The sequence below is a fragment of the Sprattus sprattus genome, assembly GCF_963457725.1.
Source record: "Sprattus sprattus genome assembly, chromosome: 12".
NCBI lineage: Eukaryota > Metazoa > Chordata > Actinopteri > Clupeiformes > Clupeidae > Sprattus > Sprattus sprattus.
The window spans coordinates 692,964-711,230 of NC_137910.1; the positions used below are offsets into that span (position 1 = coordinate 692,964).

An 18,267-nucleotide genomic window follows, 5' to 3' on the forward strand; every position below is an offset into this window, starting at 1 on the left:
CAAGCATAAAAGCCTTGCTATGCAGATGTTATATCTTGAAGTATTTTTTGGTATATGTTATTTTTGGCATATGTTACTCTGTTATATGTATGCTGTCTACTACGTAGATGTTGGATGCCAAGTCTTAAGAATTTCGCTGCACTGAAGCAATTTGGTGTATGCGACAATAAACACTTTGACTTTGACTTGACTATACAGGGGGTGAAATAAATACAGCATTCGCAACAGTACTGTACTACTGCAGACACTGTGTTAATCGACGTTCTCTCGTGGAAAATGGTCCGTGGCCACTTTAAATTCCAAGATGAACTTGGGATGAACTTTCTTCTCACTAACACCCCTGGCATGCAAAACACTTTCCCTATGTTTCTTAATTGCTGCCTTCACTGAGATCATTGAGGGAGATCACACTGCACTGGGGGTGACAGAGCACCACTCATGATTGACAGCCATGTGAGGTGATTGACAGCTCCAGGAACTCAACCCCCCCGCTGGGAGGAGCCCCACTCATGATTGACAGCCATGTGATGAGACAGCTCCAGGAAAGGGAGGAGCCACACTCACCCCTGGGACTCTGAAGCTCCTACGGAAATCAAGTCAAGTCAAGTCTTTTTATTGTCAGGTACACAGAACAACAGAGTTGGACTGGGCACTGAAATTCTTAGGACAGGACACCATACCACACTACCATAACATGACAAGACATAACATATAACATATAAACATATAAGTACTCCAACATGATATAACATAACTTAACAATAAGTACTGAATATTAGATAAAAAATATGAAAGACATAGTAGTGACCTACTAGATAAACAATAAATATACAATATAGATACACATACTAAACATAAATACACATACTAAACAGATACTAAACAGATAAACATACCTACATGATATTTTTAGCTATACTGAACATATTTAAACATAATAACCTGGACACAGAGACAAAGACACTTCAAGTGTGTGGGTGGTGCAATATTGCAAATGTAGTGCAAACAGCAGTGAAGGAGTAAAGTGGCGAGTGTAAAGTGATGAGAGTGCATTATTGTTCATTATTGTTCATTAAGGAGTCTGATGGCCTTAGGGTAGAAACTGTTCTCCAGTCTGCGGGTGCGAGACCGGATACTTCGGAACCTTCTACCAGAAGGCAACAGGGTGAACAGTCTGAAGGATGGGTGGTGCCAGTCTTTTAGGATCCTGCCAGCTCTTCTGAGGCATCTTGTGAGGTAGATGTCCTGAAGGGAAGGGAGTTTCCTGCCGATGATAGACTCAGCGGATCTGACCACACTGCGTAGGGCCTTACGGTCCATGGCTGTGCAGCTCCCAAACCACACTGAGATGCTACCAGTCAAGATGCTTTCTATAGTGCATCTATAGAAGTTGGTGAGGATGTCTGGGTTCATGCCAAACTTCCTGAGTCGCCTCAGGAAGAAGAGGCGTTTCCGGGCAGCTTTGACCACCTTGTCTGTGTGGGCAGACCAGGTGAGATCATTGCTGATGTTGACCCCTAGGAACTTGAAGCAGCTGACCTTTTCCACTTCAGATCCGTTGATGTGAAGGGGTGTATGCTCCACCCCCTGCCGTCTCCTAAATGCTGATTGGTTGGTGAGTTGATGCATCATCAACTTTTATGGGGACTTTTTTATTTTTTATTTATTGTGCTACAAATGAGAAAGACAGTTTTTGCCAGCATCTCGAACAAATGAGAACAAATATTAGGGATTTAAGAGTGTGACAAACACGATTATAATGTTCCAACTCTGATGTTCAAATACTGGATTTCAATCGTTTTGGTCATTAGCAAAACATCTGGACCCAAAAAGATGGGAAAATCAGACCCATGTTAAAAAATATGGATCTTTACCTATGGACCATTGCATTGCATTCAAAAGCTTATCAGTGTAATTGCCAGTGGGCGAAGCTGAACCAACAGCACACTGACCTCTCGGCTCGAACTGGGAGTACTCTCTGCTCTTCAGGACGGGGTGAGCGATCCAGAGCCAGGGGTGGTGCTTCCTCAGCTGGGGGATGAGGTAGTGGGTGATGAAGCCCACCGTCCCAGCCAGAGCGTAGAGCACGATGGACACGAAGGGCTGGGGAGCAAATACACACAGATGTAGTGTAAATCCTTCACATGCAACACAGGTTTGATTTGTCTGTCAGTGTCAGCTTAGAGATTGGATTCTACAGGTAAACTCACCCTTAGGGACAGGAAGACGGTGCTGGCAGTTACCGCAAAGGTCAACACAGACGCCAGGGTGCACACAAACAGGTCTGATATCAGAATCTCTCTCTGCAACACAAACAGGTCTGATATCAGAATCTCTCTCTGCAAGATGGGAAAGTATTAACACAAACAGGTCTGATATCAGAATCTCTCTCTGCAAGATGGGAAAGTATCAGTCACATTATCAGCTATGAACACATGGATCCGTGAAAATGAGAAAAGACATTCAGCTCTTAATTAAAACCATGGATCTACTAATTCAGTCAGCCATTTTCTCCACAGCATGGTGGATTCTGGGCTATGGCGTTCCAGAGGATTCTGGGCTATGGCGTACCAGAGGATTCTGGGTATGGTGTTCCAGAGGATTCTGGGTATGGTGTTCCAGAGGATTCTGGGCTATGGCGTTCCAGAGGATTCTGGGCTATGGCGTTCCAGAGGATTCTGGGCTATGGCGTTCCAGAGGATTCTGGGCTATGGCGTAGCAGAGGATTCTGGGCTATGGCGTTCCAGAGGATTCTGGGCTATGGCGTTCCAGAGGATTCTGGGCTATGGTGTTCCAGAGGATTCTGGGCTATGGCGTAGCAGAGGATTCTGGGCTATGGTGTTCCAGAGGATTCTGGGCTATGGCTTAGCAGAGGATTCTGGGCTATGGCTTAGCAGAGGATTCTGGGCTATGGCGCTGGCAGGAGCCAATGGGGCAGCTCTATCTCAGTCATCAGATGATGTCGATGATGTCAAGATGTTCAAATCCTCCTGCTATTGGTTGGGGACTTCTCACAACCTAGCCTAAGTATTATAACACTACAACCATCATACAAATACTTAACAACAACACCAAAAACAACAAAGATTCCTTTGTGAGTATTTGACTGGGGTTGTCAGGTGGTCCCTTCGTCAGTGTATCGTTGCATTAGGCAAACGCCACAACACTCACCCATACTCACAACAGCAGATACAGTACACCACGAGATACTTTTGAAAAACATTTCACATGCATACCTCAGTGTCTGAATGATGCAATGCCTAATTATCTAAACATCACTGTCATTGTACTATGGCATACCACAGGCTATCCAGGGTAAGGGGTGGGCTGAGATTCTTTTGAATGAAAAGTGTGTTCAAAATAAAATAAAATATTATTATTATTATAAGTTCTTAAAACCTCCTTAGAGTGACGGTCCAAGAAAACCAAAATCCAACAGAAGTATTGTGGTTGATCTAGCTAAACTCCTCAAAAAAAGTTCGGAAACGTTTTGTTTCGGTCGATTATTCCTCCCCTTCAATAATACCAATTGGTATTGTGTTGTATCATTGGAAAGCCTGATTAGTCACCTTTACAACGAGGTACAAATTGTAAGGATCGTGCATTTGTGGAATGAGCAACACAGCTAACCGTGTGGGTAGCGGCCCAAACAAATGTGCCAAAATGTCCTGCAATATTCTTCTGTTGGTTGATCTAACCATAAAGCCTCTGACACCTATCTCCACTGGTCTTGTGTGTGCTTGCTAACCCTGTTCCCGTGCCACCACTTCCAGTTCTGCATACTACAAAGCTTCTTCCTCTAAAAAAGCTTCCTCAATCGCATCTTCAAAGAGAATCATTCTCGTTTACTCAATAAAGTAAACAATGTGCTCGCATTCATTATAAAACACCATGTCTCAACAATACACTGTGGAACATGAAGATGCCTTCTGACACCCGTCAGAAATCACGTTCTTTGCCCCATTTATTCTCAAACAAACACACCACAGATTTAAAAACCTGAGTATGTCTCCACGTGGATAGGATGGCATTGCACCTGATGCACACTAAGACAAACACTCACCACACTGCACATTGCACATCCACATTGCACTCCTGCTTTGCATTTTGCACTCCACTTTCACTTTTCACTTTACTTCCTTATATACTTTGTTTATATATTGTTTTGTATATATTGTGTTTTTTTGTTCTTATGTGTAGTACTTATTGCGTTTCTATGTTATGTGTAGTACTTATTGTGTTTGTATATTTTATGTTTACTGTATGCACCAACTCATCAGAACAAATTCCAGGTAGGTGTAAACCTACTTGGCAATAAACACAATTCTGATTCTGAAGTGCTACTTACCACAGAGCCTCTCAGCTTCTCTGGCAGGGGGTCGATGTTCTCGGAGGTGGCATCTTCCTCTTCCTCACTTCCACCCAAAATAGGTATCAGTTTGGACTTGATTAAAGACCTGCAGAACAAGGCATAGTTCAGTTTAAAGTGTTTCAGGAAATCTATTTTCAAAAAGAGAAATTTAGACAACAATACACAGTAGAGACTCCAGAAAAAAGATATGCTAACAGACTTTATCTCTTAAATGCTAAGAAACTCAAGTTCATGAACTATAATGAAAGCCTTTTACTGTTTTTAATCAGTAGTTCACACCACACCAATGCCGGCATTTTCCCATGTACTTCTTCCCTTGAACATAAATCTAACTGGAAAAGGTATGCAGGTTTACCATGCTTGTACAGTATACTAAAACATATTTCATCAATATATAATAATATAAGGTAGGTCTCTGTTGGTGAAGGCAGAGGATGTTTGTATATTTGTTTTACGGATGTTTTTGATTGTGTTGTCTTTTCGTCTTACATGAGCACAGAGCGGTGTGTGTGTGTGTGTGTGTGTGTGCGTGTGCGTGTGTGCGTGTGTTTGTGTGTGTGTCTTACATGAGCACAGAGGGGTCGCTGCTCTGTCTGCTGAGGTGATAAGAGAAGACGACCAGCAGTCCACAGAAGCCGGAGAACAGCGCTGGAATGTGTTGCTCATCCCACGGTTCCTGTGAAGAGACAGCTCAGTTCACCGTCAGGCTCACACACAACACTCAGAAGTGTTATTTACCATGTGGAACACTGGCAACACTCAGAAGGGTTGCTTTTCATGTGGAAAAACACTGGCAAGGCAGCTGGTACTTTCAAAGGCAGCTCTGTGTAGCTCAACACCTTTCGAGTCTTTCTATCAATAGCGCTCGCTAATGTTATTTTGAAATGGAGATGTAGAGGAGCCTATTGACATTCATTGCAGCAATACCCTGATATTCAAATAAGCTTACAAAAGGACATGGTGGCTTATCACAGTTCTGGGACAGTTTTACAAATATTACTTTTATATCCTCTATTGCTTTTGACTGAAATGGGAAAGCAGGTCATGTGAATTAGGCCGTCTCTCCCAGTCAGAAATGTTCAACATGAACTCAAAAACAACTACAACTAAATTTGATTCTTTAGATTGATAACTTAATCATTGCTAAACACACTCATTCATGTAGTCTATGCTTCACATACAGCAATATGCAAAAGGTCTATTTGACTGAATTCTCTCATCCTGTTAAAGGCGTCTTTCCACTGCATGGACTCATGGGACATTCAAGTGGCTCAAGCGTGTTCACTGCTCAGTCATTTTCTGTCTTTTGCATTTCCACCGTGGTGCAGAAACTACTAATCGACTTATACGTTTGCTCTTTGATTGCAACATCGGTTCCGTGCAGGAAAAAATAACAATATGTTTCTTCAATGGCAGCACTAACATTAGATTGTTAAAAACTAGAGAATTTGTAGGATTACACCAAGGTCGAGTCGACAGTTGAATTGCGCTATAAAGATGCTAAAACTTGATTTAATGGCTTCATGGCAGAATTACGCCTGAAAAAAACTAAACTAAATGATGCTTGTTGTTGTCTGATAAGTGTCAGGTAGGAGTAGGCACTTATTTCTCTTGGAACACGCCCAAAGGTCTCTTAAAAGTCCCTTAAATGACCCACAAGTTCCTGCAGTGGAAAAGCGCCTTATATGACTTTCACAGTCTTGAATGTAGCCCACCTTCAAAGCTCCAAGGCCAAACCCGTACAGTAACGCAATCGCAGTCAGACTTCTCATGATGCTATACACCGCTGAAACAAGCCCAGTTGCAGCTGCCAAAAAAAAGAGACACACTTTTATGTATTTAAAATGATTAAAAACAATGGCTACCAATAACAATGCTCAAGGTGCAGTCTGTGATTCTATTACAATACACTTTGTGTCAAATTCATGGTCCTCTAGTTGTCCATTCTGGTCTTCATACACAGTCCTTGTTTTGCAAATGGGAAGCAGGAAGAGTGGCTTGGACGGAGCCATTCACTATTCCAGCCAATCGATACATTGCCTCAGGAGGGCGGAGACAAGGGGTGTATTTTGATTGGCTGTTGAGCTCAAATATCAACAACCTTTTATCAGAATCACGGACTGTTCCTTTAGGTATTAAGTGGTCAAGACAGCTGACACCTACCTGTTCCTCCAAAGAAATGCATATCGATCTGCTCCAGGACGTATATCACAAATGTATTAATCTGAGGGAGAAGGCCAACGAGGAATGTAATAGGGAAACAGTATGTGAATCCTGTAAAGAAATAACAGCCATCACAATGAGCCAACAAACAGAGGAGACAATATGACCATAGGAACAGTATAATGTGAGGAATAATCAACCGGCAGCACTCACCCACTAAAATGTCTCGGACAAAATGGAGGGTATCAGATATGACAATGTTAATGCCATAGACTCTGGACACGGGAAGGTCGGAGCGCTTTAATATCAACTCCAGGGTCCAAATAAGGCCACAGAAGATACAGAAGTATGCAGCTCGACTGTATGCAACTATTTGATTGTGTCCCTGAAAAGAAACCATGTCTATTGTTATCTCTACAGTTATCTCTACTGAATTTGAGAGTTAGATTTTATTATGAAGGTATGAATATGTAAGACTTTGCACAGATTGATAGGGAATATTTTCCATTGACTTACATGGGTTGGTGAAGCTGCATCTGGTTGGACACTCTGTAAGATGAATTATGGAGACAGTGATGATGTGGCAATAACTGAATAAGACACTAGACAAAGGATGCACTGTGAATCTCTATTGGGAATGCTTTGCTACAAGAAAATGTTTTTTCAGATTATGTAGTAAGGACTCAAATGGTCAACAATGTTCTCGTAGTAGAGATAAAGAACTCACTAATATAGAATTTGGATGGAAACATTTGTCACCACACAAACCATAAATGCAATTGTGTCAGGAGGTGACTTCAACTTGTACACAGAACCATCTCATGTGTACCAGACTACTCGTGTGAGAGGACAACCCCTACCTTTAAGAGGGAATACTTGTGTGAGAGGACAACCCCTACCTTTAAGAGGGAATACTCGTGTGAGGGGACAACCCCTACCTTTAAGAGGGAATACTTGTGTGAGAGGACAACCCCTACCTTTAAGAGGGAATACTTGTGTGAGAGGACAACCCCTACCTTTAAGAGGGAATACTTGTGTGAGAGGACAACCCCTACCTTTAAGAGGGAATACTTGTGTGAGAGGACAACCCCTACCTTTAAGAGGGAATACTTGTGTGAGAGGACAACCCCTACCTTTAAGAGGGAATACTTGTGTGAGAGGACAACCCCTACCTTTAAGAGGGAATACTTGTGTGAGAGGACAACCCCTACCTTTAAGAGGGAATACTTGTGTGAGAGGACAACCCCTACCTTTAAGAGGGAATACTTGTGTGAGAGGACAACCCCTACCTTTAAGAGGGAATACTTGTGTGAGAGGACAACCCCTACCTTTAAGAGGGAATACTTGTGTGAGAGGACAACCCCTACCTGTAAGAGGGAATACTTGTGTGAGAGGACAACCCCTACCTTTAAGAGGGAATACTTGTGTGAGAGGACAACCCCTACCTTTAAGAGGGAATACTTGTGTGAGAGGACAACCCCTACCTTTAAGAGGGAATACTTGTGTGAGAGGACAACCCCTACCTTTAAGAGGGAATACTTGTGTGAGAGGACAACCCCTACCTTTAAGAGGGAATACTTGTGTGAGAGGACAACCCCTACCTTTAAGAGGGAATACTTGTGTGAGAGGACAACCCCTACCTTTAAGAGGGAATACTTGTGTGAGAGGACAACCCCTACCTTTAAGAGGGAATACTGGCAGCTGGCGATGACCAGGCAGAACTGGAATACCCAAATGTCCTTAAAGCAGCCATGGTTAAGCAAGACGAATCCGAGGAAAGACACCAGGAACGCCAAGAACACAGCCACCACGTTTTCCGACACATCTTGATTTCTGGAGACATAGAGCACCATTAGCGTTATTCCACCAGCTGCTTTAAAAACAATTCCCTGAAACCTCAATGAGAGAATTCAAATAAAAAATGCACAAGAACAACAGTGGTGAGGCCACTTCAAACCACCTGTCAAATAGTGCGAGTAAGGCCAGCCGATCATACAGGATGTTGACCCACTTCCCAGGAAAGACCTTCAGCTTGTAGTAAAGCTTCCGAGACGGTTTCTCCTGGGTCGACGTGTCTGAGGAGTCATCCAGTGAGTCCTCTTCCTGTGAACATGTGTACAAAAAGAATTTTATAAATGAATGGTTGTATGTATGAATGAATGAACAACAAAAGTGCGTTTTACAAAGGCATCTTGGTACTTCACTTTCAACAAACAGGTGTCTTTTGTGGTTAAAAATGACTTGAGAAAATCTATTCGAATCAAAGCATGTGAGGATATGTCACCTGAAAGATTTCTGGATGTGTTCTCCTAGGCCGAAGTCTGTGAGCAGGAATGATCCGGCGCTGGAATGGGCAGTCAGCATGACCTCCGACTAAACCATCCTGGCATTCCGAGTTGGAGGAGGTCGACAGGAGATCACTGAAGGTACAACCAAGTGAACATAAAGCAAAAGGTATTACTACCACCACTGAAAATGACATAACTGTAGAACCGTGGTGCCAATTTAATGAACAGAGCTGCAAAGGCTGTTGGAACACTTTGTTCCACTGAACAGAATGGCAAGTGAAGAAGCAGACTTATAAATAAATGTATAAAACAATACAAAATATTATTATATAAATAAATGTGTGAAATTCAAATCCATTACCACATGTTGCCAGTTATCAACTCAGCCCCAAGGGGTAGATTCAGGGCTCTCTCATTGTACAACTTCCTGGGTCTGTCTCCTAGAAACAAACAAAGCCACCAGTCAGTTATGTGTAATAATAATGTAGTATTCAGTACATTGAAGATGTAAAGTTACTCCTTATTACCATGTCAAATGGCACACCAAAGCAGACGCTTTTATCCAAAGCGACTTACAAGTATGTATACACAACTCACATTCACACTGATGGCACACTGCTCATCAAGAGCAATTAGGGGTTCAGTGTCTTGCTCATTGACGCTTCAACAGGGAATCAAACTAGCAACCTTCTGATTACTAAACGACTTCTCTACTTCCTGTACCACTGTCGCCATTTTGGATGTCTCACTTACTGTGGACTGTGTGCTCTTCCTCTTTATTGATGGCCCCCGGTTTCCACGTAGCTTCGTTGTTTTTGTGTCTTTTTAAGCTTTTTTAAGTTTGTTTGACCTTGTTTACACTTTGCTTTTCTGAGGCATTGTGTAGTTCCCTATGTGTATTGTTTGTATTGTGATTCATGTATTTATGTTTGTGAGTTAAGTGTATAAGCTACTGGATGACCTTAATTTCCCTCGGGATCAATAAAGTATCCATCTATCTATCTATCTATCCATCACTTACTGTGGACCGTGTGGAAGGTGTACACACACACACACACACACACACACACATGTCTCACTTACTGTGGACCGTGTGGAAGGTGTACGCGTCCTCTTTATTGGTGGCCTCTGGCCTGCAGATGACCTGGAGCATGGAGCTCTCAGACTGGGACGTCTGGGAGGGGAGGGAGTCGTAGTCTGGGTCCTTATCTTTGTCTGTCTGAGGGCTGCGGCAAAAATGGAAAATAATAATAATAATAATAATAATAATAATAATAATAATAATTAATTTGATTTGTAGTGCATTCTACATTCAAACAGAATCTCAGAGTGCTACATAGTTAAAAACAGCCCATAACAAAAGTTTCAAGTAAACTAAAAGAAACACACGTCTCCTTATTTAATTTTCTTGTAAAAAATTTTCTCTCACAAAACTGCATTTGCTCATGCTTAATTCATTAATACAAAGGCTGTCAGAGTAACCAAATACATTTTCTTAACCTTGATCACGTCAAAATAAACATGACAGCTCATAGCTTTAATGTCTGACAGCCTACTCACTGCGTAATACAAGACGTATCTCTTCAACATCATGAAATAAAAAACCTCAAAAGACCAAGCTGAGTCGATACTTCAACAAGAAAGACAGTATAGATTGCACTGTCCAATAAAGACTTAACAGATGATCTCATGCTTCATACTCTCAACATCCATCAGTGCAGTAAAGACAGGATGGCTATTCTAAAGCATTCAAAGTGATGTAAGAAGGGAAGATTTATGATTTGAATCATCGGTTGGACCTGTCAGGAGAGACCATGGGGAGGGACCTCTCTGGAACAGCGAGGGGAGTGTGAGAGGTGGCCAGACTGTTGGGAGGCTTTGGTCTCTCTGGGCGCAGACTCTCTGTCTCCTCGTCATTCTTCACTGTCACCATGGTATCATCTGAAAAGCAGATGCGTATTATTGATATCTCGATATCCAACCAAAAATAACCCAATCAAAGAATGAAGCCAGTTTTTACATCTTGAGGCCCAAAATGGCGTTGGTGTTTCTCTTTGTTTTTGACTGGATAAAAGCCAAGGCTCACTAAGAGACTTCAAAGGGAATATCTACCAGGTTTCCAATTACCCTAGCTTACAAAAAACCTTTAGGGGTACACATTTATTTACATCAAAGTATGGTTCAGATTCAGACTTCTGACACAAAGATCCTGTGACTATAATGAGTGGTGTAACAGGCTATTCCACACCATTTATTATCAACTTTGAATTGCCACTGTAAACATGATGAAACAACATAATGATTACTGAATGCATGAAATAAAACCACAAAATCTAAAAACAATATTTTTTTTACACACAGATTACACACATTTTGAGTGTACAAGTCAATCAACAACTCCTCACCTTCATCGTCCTCTCTCTCCTCTGCATCTTCATCCTCCTCAGGTTGTGTGGCGCTGGCCGCACGCGTGCAGTTCATGGACTCCAGCAGTGACACAAACTCCCCAAAGTTGGACTCGTTGGGCATCTGCCCCTCCTTGGCCTCCAGGTCGGACTTGGACGTGGTCATGGTGTGCGTCTGGCCCCTGGACCGGTCCGCGATGAGCACGGCGTCCCTCCCGCTGTCGATGCTCAGGCCTCGCACGTGCGTCCGGCCCCCGGGCCCGAACCTCCCGTTACCGGGCGGGATCTGCAGGAAGCCGTCCGCGTCCATCCTGAGCTCCGGCGCCTCGTTATCGTCATGGTGGGAGTGGACGTCGATGCCCGAGGAGCTGTTGTCATTGGTCAGCGGCAGGCTGCCGCCGCCATGCTCCACTTCCTGCTCGTATTCCGGCTCGTACTCCCGATAGTCTCGCGTGACCGGGTCGGAGATGATTGGTTCTTTGGAGTGACTGAGCTTGGGATTCTGCACTTGTGGTTCTTCCTCCACCGCTGGTTTGTATTCTTCTTCCTCCTCCTCCTCTTCCTCTTCCTCTACGGTGGCCTCGTGCTCCGTCTCCAGGGGCGAGTCGAAGGTGATGACGGGGATCCGGATCATGCAGTCTCCCCTGGCAGTCTCCCCGTGGGTGTCTATGGCCATCTGGGACTGGGCCGACTCAAAGATGCTCTGCTTAATAATAATAATAATAATAATAATAATAATAATAATAATAATAATAATAATAAAGCTTTATTTGTATAGCACCTTTCATACAAAAAAAATGCAGCTCAAAGTGCTTTACATAGAGACACAATCTAGGAGCATTCACAAAATAAAAGAATCCAACACAAGCAGTAACATTTCACACATTTCAAATATGTAAAGATCTAAAAACAATCAGGGGTGCATCACACAATAAAAGATATAAAAGATAAAAATAATAAAAGAGAAAAAAGATATAAGAGATATAAAATAATCTAAAAGATTAAAAGGAGAAAAAAAAAAAAAAAAAAAAACAGACCTGCTTGACCGACTCCTCCAGCTCGGCGGCTGTCTGGGCGTCGCAGCTCATGGTGATGATGATCTTCACCGTGTCGCTCTCGTCCAGGCGCACCGACGCTCCGGAGTTGTCCACCAGCACCACAGCGATCTCGTCCGAGCAGTAGGTCTCCTCCTCCGCCTGAGGATCCTGCCCAGGGGAGAGGGTCTCCGGGGGGGAGAGTCCACCACCACTGTCCTCCTCCCCCTGGTTCTTCTTCTCGTTGTCGTTGTTGTTGTTGTTGGGGTCTGGGGGTGGTTTCTCCTTCTCCTCCTGCTCGCTCTTCTCCTCCATGCTCTCGATGTCGCTGTCCCTGGAGGGGGGCAGGCCCTCGTCTGCGGTGTCTCTGTCCGGGGGGGGCGGCGGGCGCTGCTCCTGCTCCAGGAGAGGGGCACCCTGGTCTGGGTTGGGGCTGGACATGTCCCGCAGTGAATCCATGTCCTCAGGCTGGGGCTTGTTGTCTCTTGACTTCTGTTTAGCAGGGGAGTCCCTCTGGCCTGGGCAAACAGAAACACATTCAATTCAATTCAATTCAATTCAATTCAATTCAATTCAATTCAATTCAATTCAATTCAATTCAATTCAATTCAATTCAATTCAATTCAATTCAATTCAATTCAATTCAATTCAATTCAATTCAATTCAATTCAATTTATATAGCGCTATAACAATACAATTGTCTCAAGGCGCTTAACAGAGCCCAGAGCCTGAACCTCCTTAGTGCATGCACAATGGCAACAGGGGCAAGAAAAAACTCCCTGTTAGGCAGGAAGAAACCTTAAGCAGAACCACGGCACATTAGGGGGGACCCATCTGCTTGAGGTCGGACGGGTGGAGATAAACACATCCATCGTTAATATTCAAAAGTGCATCATGAAGATCAGCCCGTGACATTTAGCACAGCTGACAGAAGTTGCCAGATGTGAAGCACACATTAGCACATTAGCACATTGCTGTATGAAGATGTGTAAACTTTGAATAAAACCACCTTGTATCATAAGAACAGTATCTGGAAGCGAAAAGAGCTTCTGCAGCTTAACGTGAGGAAAAGTGTGCAAAACAAACCAAGGTCATGGGTTTGATTCTCAGTGAGCACACACACACACACACACACACACACATACTGATAACAATCTATGTCCTACCTGTACTGAAAGTCACTGAATCAATGCTGCTGCATATTGATGTATGGGGAAGGCAAGTGCACGTGTTCTCTGCCAATAAACTAACAATCACTAGCACACAATTCTTGTGTCTTTCTGGAACCTTCATTCACTTCACAGTGATTCTTCTGTTTAATATTAAGGCACCCTACATTTGGAATGAGGTCCAAAAATCGCTGAGGTTGTGCTCATTTATTTCACTTCACAAGTCTAATCAAATGTACAACTGACTTCTCGTGCAATGCTTGTAAATGTTGACCCAACCATAGGATTCTACAGGATTTTACTGGACATTCAAAATTGTTATTTAGATCGTTCCCTTGTACTCCTGGACTATTTTATATGCATATTTATATATACGGTATATATATATTTTATTTCTTTATTCTTTTTACAATGTATTAACTCTCATTGTACCCTCGGCATCATTGAAAATGAGGAACTTATTCCTCAATGTGTCTTCCGAGGCCTAAATAAATCAATCAATCAATTCACTGAAAAGGAAAGCTATAAACTAACATGCCCTTCACCTGATGAAAGCATGCTGCTGCCTGAGGACATGTTTGAATATTTATATACTTAAAACCCCTCCATCTAATTAGTTATTTCTTAATCTGAGAAAATGAGTTCACATCTTAAATGCACCAAGCAAATACAGTAATGAGCCTGTTCACATTTCATACTCCTCACAAACATCATATCCAACACACTGCATTTTCAGCCAAGTGCCTCAAATCACTCAAAAACTGCCTCGATAATCCACTTTACCATACAGCTTCCAAGATTGCATATTGACCTAAAAGCCATCAGATACGATCAGAGCCCACAGTTCCTGCTTGATTAGACATTCCAGGAAGGCAGCCATGATGCCTTCTACAGTACGTCATGCTTAGCTATGCATTTCTGCAGTTTTGACACACTGGCGGAAGTTGCAGTTCATCAATACATCTAAAAACACCCTTTTCACAGAGCATCCTATCAGTATCTCTCAAGAAATCTGCGAGGACTTCTTCTCATCACTCTGACAATTTAGGCCAGCTCTAAAAATACGGCACGTACCTTCTGTGCTCTTCAGCTCCTCTGCCTTGGGACACTCCTACGGGAAAGAAAAACAGAGTAACGATAGGTCGCGCTATTTTTAGATTTTCGATAAAACTTTGTACACTGAATGTGGTCTCCAATACAGTTTAGTACTCAAGTAAATAAATGTATGTTTAATGGAAACGTGGTTCTCTGGCAGGCAGCCATAGAGAGAAAGTTGAGTGAGAACCATTTTAACAGAACCTTTCTGAGCAGTTTAGTATGGTTCTACAATATTTCTCAGTTCTTAGAATTTTTTCCAGCCTTTAAAAGCTTTTAACAAACAAAGTGTCCTTTGTACACTTCATGATTCTAGAAGGCATCTTCTCTTCTAAGAATGCATCAGAGGGTGATGGAGATTGAACTACTAACCACACCAATCAGGCCAGAGTCCGTCTCTGTTTGTTTCACAGTCACTTGTATAATGGGACTTAGCCGGTTTCTAGTCAATACTGTCATGGCAACACTATCAGGAGCAGTACTGCTTTTTCTGCATCGAGAGAAAGAGAGAAGAATGATAAAAAAGAATGTTAGCTCAATGTGAAGTAAACAGGAGAATAAAAACAACAACACTGAGACTGACTAGCAACTGACAAACGATAACTAACTGCATAACTCACAACTAACTTAACACAACTTCACAAATATGGAGTGCAGTACAGTACAATAGGGAGCATAACACATAAGATATAAATTGTATACAAATCCAATGATCACTACGAAAGAACCACACCTGATAAAAACACTCTTTGTTTATTATGGAACTTAAAGGCACCCAGTGCAACTTTATAGGCTTGAGACTCGAAAAAAATAAACATTCAATTTCTAGTCTTTTTTACACGTAGTAAGTTTCAATAACTCCATACCATTACATATCGACATTCAAGGAGCAACAATGAGACGTCGTTGTGCGGTGAGAACTGATAGAAAATCGTAAACAACAACAATCGCCGGTGGGGAGAGGCCATTTTTCCATTGACTGGAATCCTGCTTTATTTATTGGTGGCACCAATTTTAGCGCTCTTTTTAACGTCCAAAGTATCAAATAATGATGCAAATGTGCTAATATGGTGAAGTTAATGTCAATATCATAAAGATTGTCTTATCCAGAATATTTCCATTTTGATGCCCTAATGTTGCACTGGGTGCCTTTAATCATGCATGCCAATTCACAAATCCATGCCATACCTCAGGTTTGTAGGAATGCTGGGGTCAGACGCATTGCTTTTCTTGTCAGCACCTTTGCTGACATCAGACGCACTGCTCTGGGCCACAATGTCTCCCCTGTCAAACATCAGGTGGAAGCGGTAGTTCACTGTCTTTATGGCGATGAAGAAGACCGTCACAGACGTGCAATAGATGCTGAGTGCCATTGTGGTTGGGGGGAGGGCCTGAGGAATAAACACATGTACACACACACACACACACACACACACACACACACACACAGAGAGGAAAACACAGAGAGAGAGAAGTGGGAGAAGAGAGAGTGGGAGAAGAGAGAGAGATATGTGTGTGAATATGTTATCTTATCTTGCACAGTGAGAAAGGCAGCTGTCAGTTTTGAATGTATACAGGTACAACGCACCTATTGCTTTACAAAAGGATGCTTCAGCGAAACAGATTGTGAATACTTTAGTAATCCTTAACTCTGCACTTCTCGTTGCTACCCAAAAGTGGTTCCCATTCCATGATCAATATTGGTTGATATTAGAAGAATCAACAATGAGTCTTTATGTCATGTGCTCCTTTAAAGTCAAGATGGACAAATGCTTTCCTGGTATTTGGTAATGGCATGGTAGCCTGCACTCCATGGTTTCAAACTCAAAACTGCAACGATGATATACAATTTGGAGTGAAATCATTTGGCACCCTCTATGAGGAAACCAATCACTAGATTACACTCGTGTATTTTGATTCAGTTAGGTAACATTTATGTCACTGTGATGTTTCGTAGCAAAAGAGAAAGCGTGATATTTATCTCTTGTGTTAAAAGTGACTGCTTGCATCCATAAGCACTGCTCCATAAGCAAAGACCTATTTAATAACAAAACAAAAAACATCCTCCACGATGGACTTTCGCTCAGACCCAGGGCATTCCATCATATAGCCTACAGTAGCCTATGCAGAGAAAAAATGCGACAGTAGCCTTGCCTACAAGAACACGCGCCGTGTCAAACACAGCGAAATGGTTGAACAGCTGATTCGCCTGATTTAAGAACCCATCTAGAGGAGGCTTCATATTTACTGGCTTCGCATTGAAACAGATGGCCAATTTTACGCTACATCTCTCGTAGAGACCGCACAATGGAGCTCCTGGCCTATTATCCACTCGTTACTCACCAAGTGTAGGGATAGGGGTAGCATAAGAAGAAACATCCACAGATAGAGGTGGCATGAGTTGTTGAATTTGTTCTGGTCCGGGTCGTGATACCAGCCGCCAGTAAGCGAAGCCCACACCCCCTGCCGAAGAGTTTGAACCACATGCGAACCCATCTCGACGACTGCAATGGTCGTTACAAAGGTACCACACTGAATAGATTCACCACGCTGCCATGTTGAAGCAGCATCACCGTTTCCAGAAACGATTACATTTTTTCACCCGAGGTAGCACTTGTCCTAACCGCTGTCCTTGCATTGTCTGCCTTTTGTTTTATTTTCCATTATTTAAATACCGTGACCTACAGCTCTGGGCTGAACGGGGTACGATGCTCTGCTGCGTGCGTGCATCATCACAGCCGACCTGCCGTTGCCTCCCGCTCCTCAGCATCCTCCTGGACGCGAGGGTGGGGGTGGGGGTGTGGTAAGAGAGGGATGAACCAATTTGTGGTGGAACTCAGAGCACGTTCCATAAATCATTTGCCGTGTTCCCATGACCAGGGCTGAGTGACCGGCACGCCAATCTCGTAGACACTGTTCGGTAAAAAAGATTAGGCCTAACAGCCATGGTAATAAAAGTGTGCATCCAATAATGCTGACTTTTGTCAACGGAACATTGTCAATAAGATTGCGATTGCCTATATCAAATTAGACTATTTTCACGTGCACTTTGGACTTTTCTTCAGAACTACAGGGACGTGTCCATTTCACGACTGGTAAATTTAGTTTAATACCCAAATGCCTAGCCTAATGTAGACCTAACAGGCTTATAAACTGTACGCTGTGGGGTTACAGTAATAGGCTAGGCTACATTCTAGGTCTATTCTTCAAAAGGTAGACCATAAGAACACGTGGTATAATGATTATTGCCCACAGTACATATTCCTGTAACAACTACAAGGCAAGAAAGCCAACACTTTAAGGAATACCGGTAGTCTATATTTTTAAGAGGCAGATCTTTCCAACATCGGTCCACTTTCCATTTAACATAATTGTGCGTTACATTGGACTTATTTAGCTTATAGTAATAGTTAGGTAATAGAGTAAACTAATAGCAGGCTATTATAAATTGCCTTTATGAGCAATTAACTAATCCCTATAGCTTAACTTTAAAGCAAAGTTTAAACTTTCAGTGCTGTCTGTCTCCTCCCCTTGTTTTCCCCTCACTAATACATTTACCACGTGATCTAAAGGCACCAATCCTTGAGCAGTTGTCCTGGTCAGACGGGTCGGTGTAGTCCAGGACCAGGAGCGATGGCGGCGCTGTGTGGATTGTTTTGAGCCAACCTGCTGAATCTAACGTTATGGGATTTTAAATCGGGTCGCAATTGAGGATTTAAACTGGGACTATTTGGAATGCTA

General features: G+C 42.7%; 1 protein-coding gene across 1 annotated transcript in view; it reads right to left on the minus strand.

The window, feature by feature from the left end:
* The window catches only part of pcnx2 (pecanex 2), a gene marked incomplete at both ends in the record, with an annotated part of 38,544 nt that extends 21,522 nt beyond the window's left edge, over window positions 1–17,022 (minus strand). The window contains 20 exons of the mRNA XM_080848529.1: window positions 1,953–2,103; window positions 2,211–2,303; window positions 4,349–4,457; window positions 4,939–5,048; window positions 6,088–6,179; window positions 6,536–6,646; window positions 6,749–6,920; window positions 7,052–7,084; window positions 8,215–8,368; window positions 8,496–8,638; window positions 8,820–8,955; window positions 9,185–9,263; window positions 9,907–10,049; window positions 10,623–10,764; window positions 11,229–11,931; window positions 12,266–12,780; window positions 14,506–14,542; window positions 14,899–15,016; window positions 15,715–15,917; window positions 16,870–17,022. Coding sequence (XP_080704655.1) covers window positions 1,953–2,103; window positions 2,211–2,303; window positions 4,349–4,457; window positions 4,939–5,048; window positions 6,088–6,179; window positions 6,536–6,646; window positions 6,749–6,920; window positions 7,052–7,084; window positions 8,215–8,368; window positions 8,496–8,638; window positions 8,820–8,955; window positions 9,185–9,263; window positions 9,907–10,049; window positions 10,623–10,764; window positions 11,229–11,931; window positions 12,266–12,780; window positions 14,506–14,542; window positions 14,899–15,016; window positions 15,715–15,917; window positions 16,870–17,022 — 3,397 coding nt within the window. The remainder of the gene's footprint in view (window positions 1–1,952; window positions 2,104–2,210; window positions 2,304–4,348; window positions 4,458–4,938; window positions 5,049–6,087; window positions 6,180–6,535; window positions 6,647–6,748; window positions 6,921–7,051; window positions 7,085–8,214; window positions 8,369–8,495; window positions 8,639–8,819; window positions 8,956–9,184; window positions 9,264–9,906; window positions 10,050–10,622; window positions 10,765–11,228; window positions 11,932–12,265; window positions 12,781–14,505; window positions 14,543–14,898; window positions 15,017–15,714; window positions 15,918–16,869) is intronic.
* Between the last annotated feature and the right edge of the window lie 1,245 nt (window positions 17,023–18,267).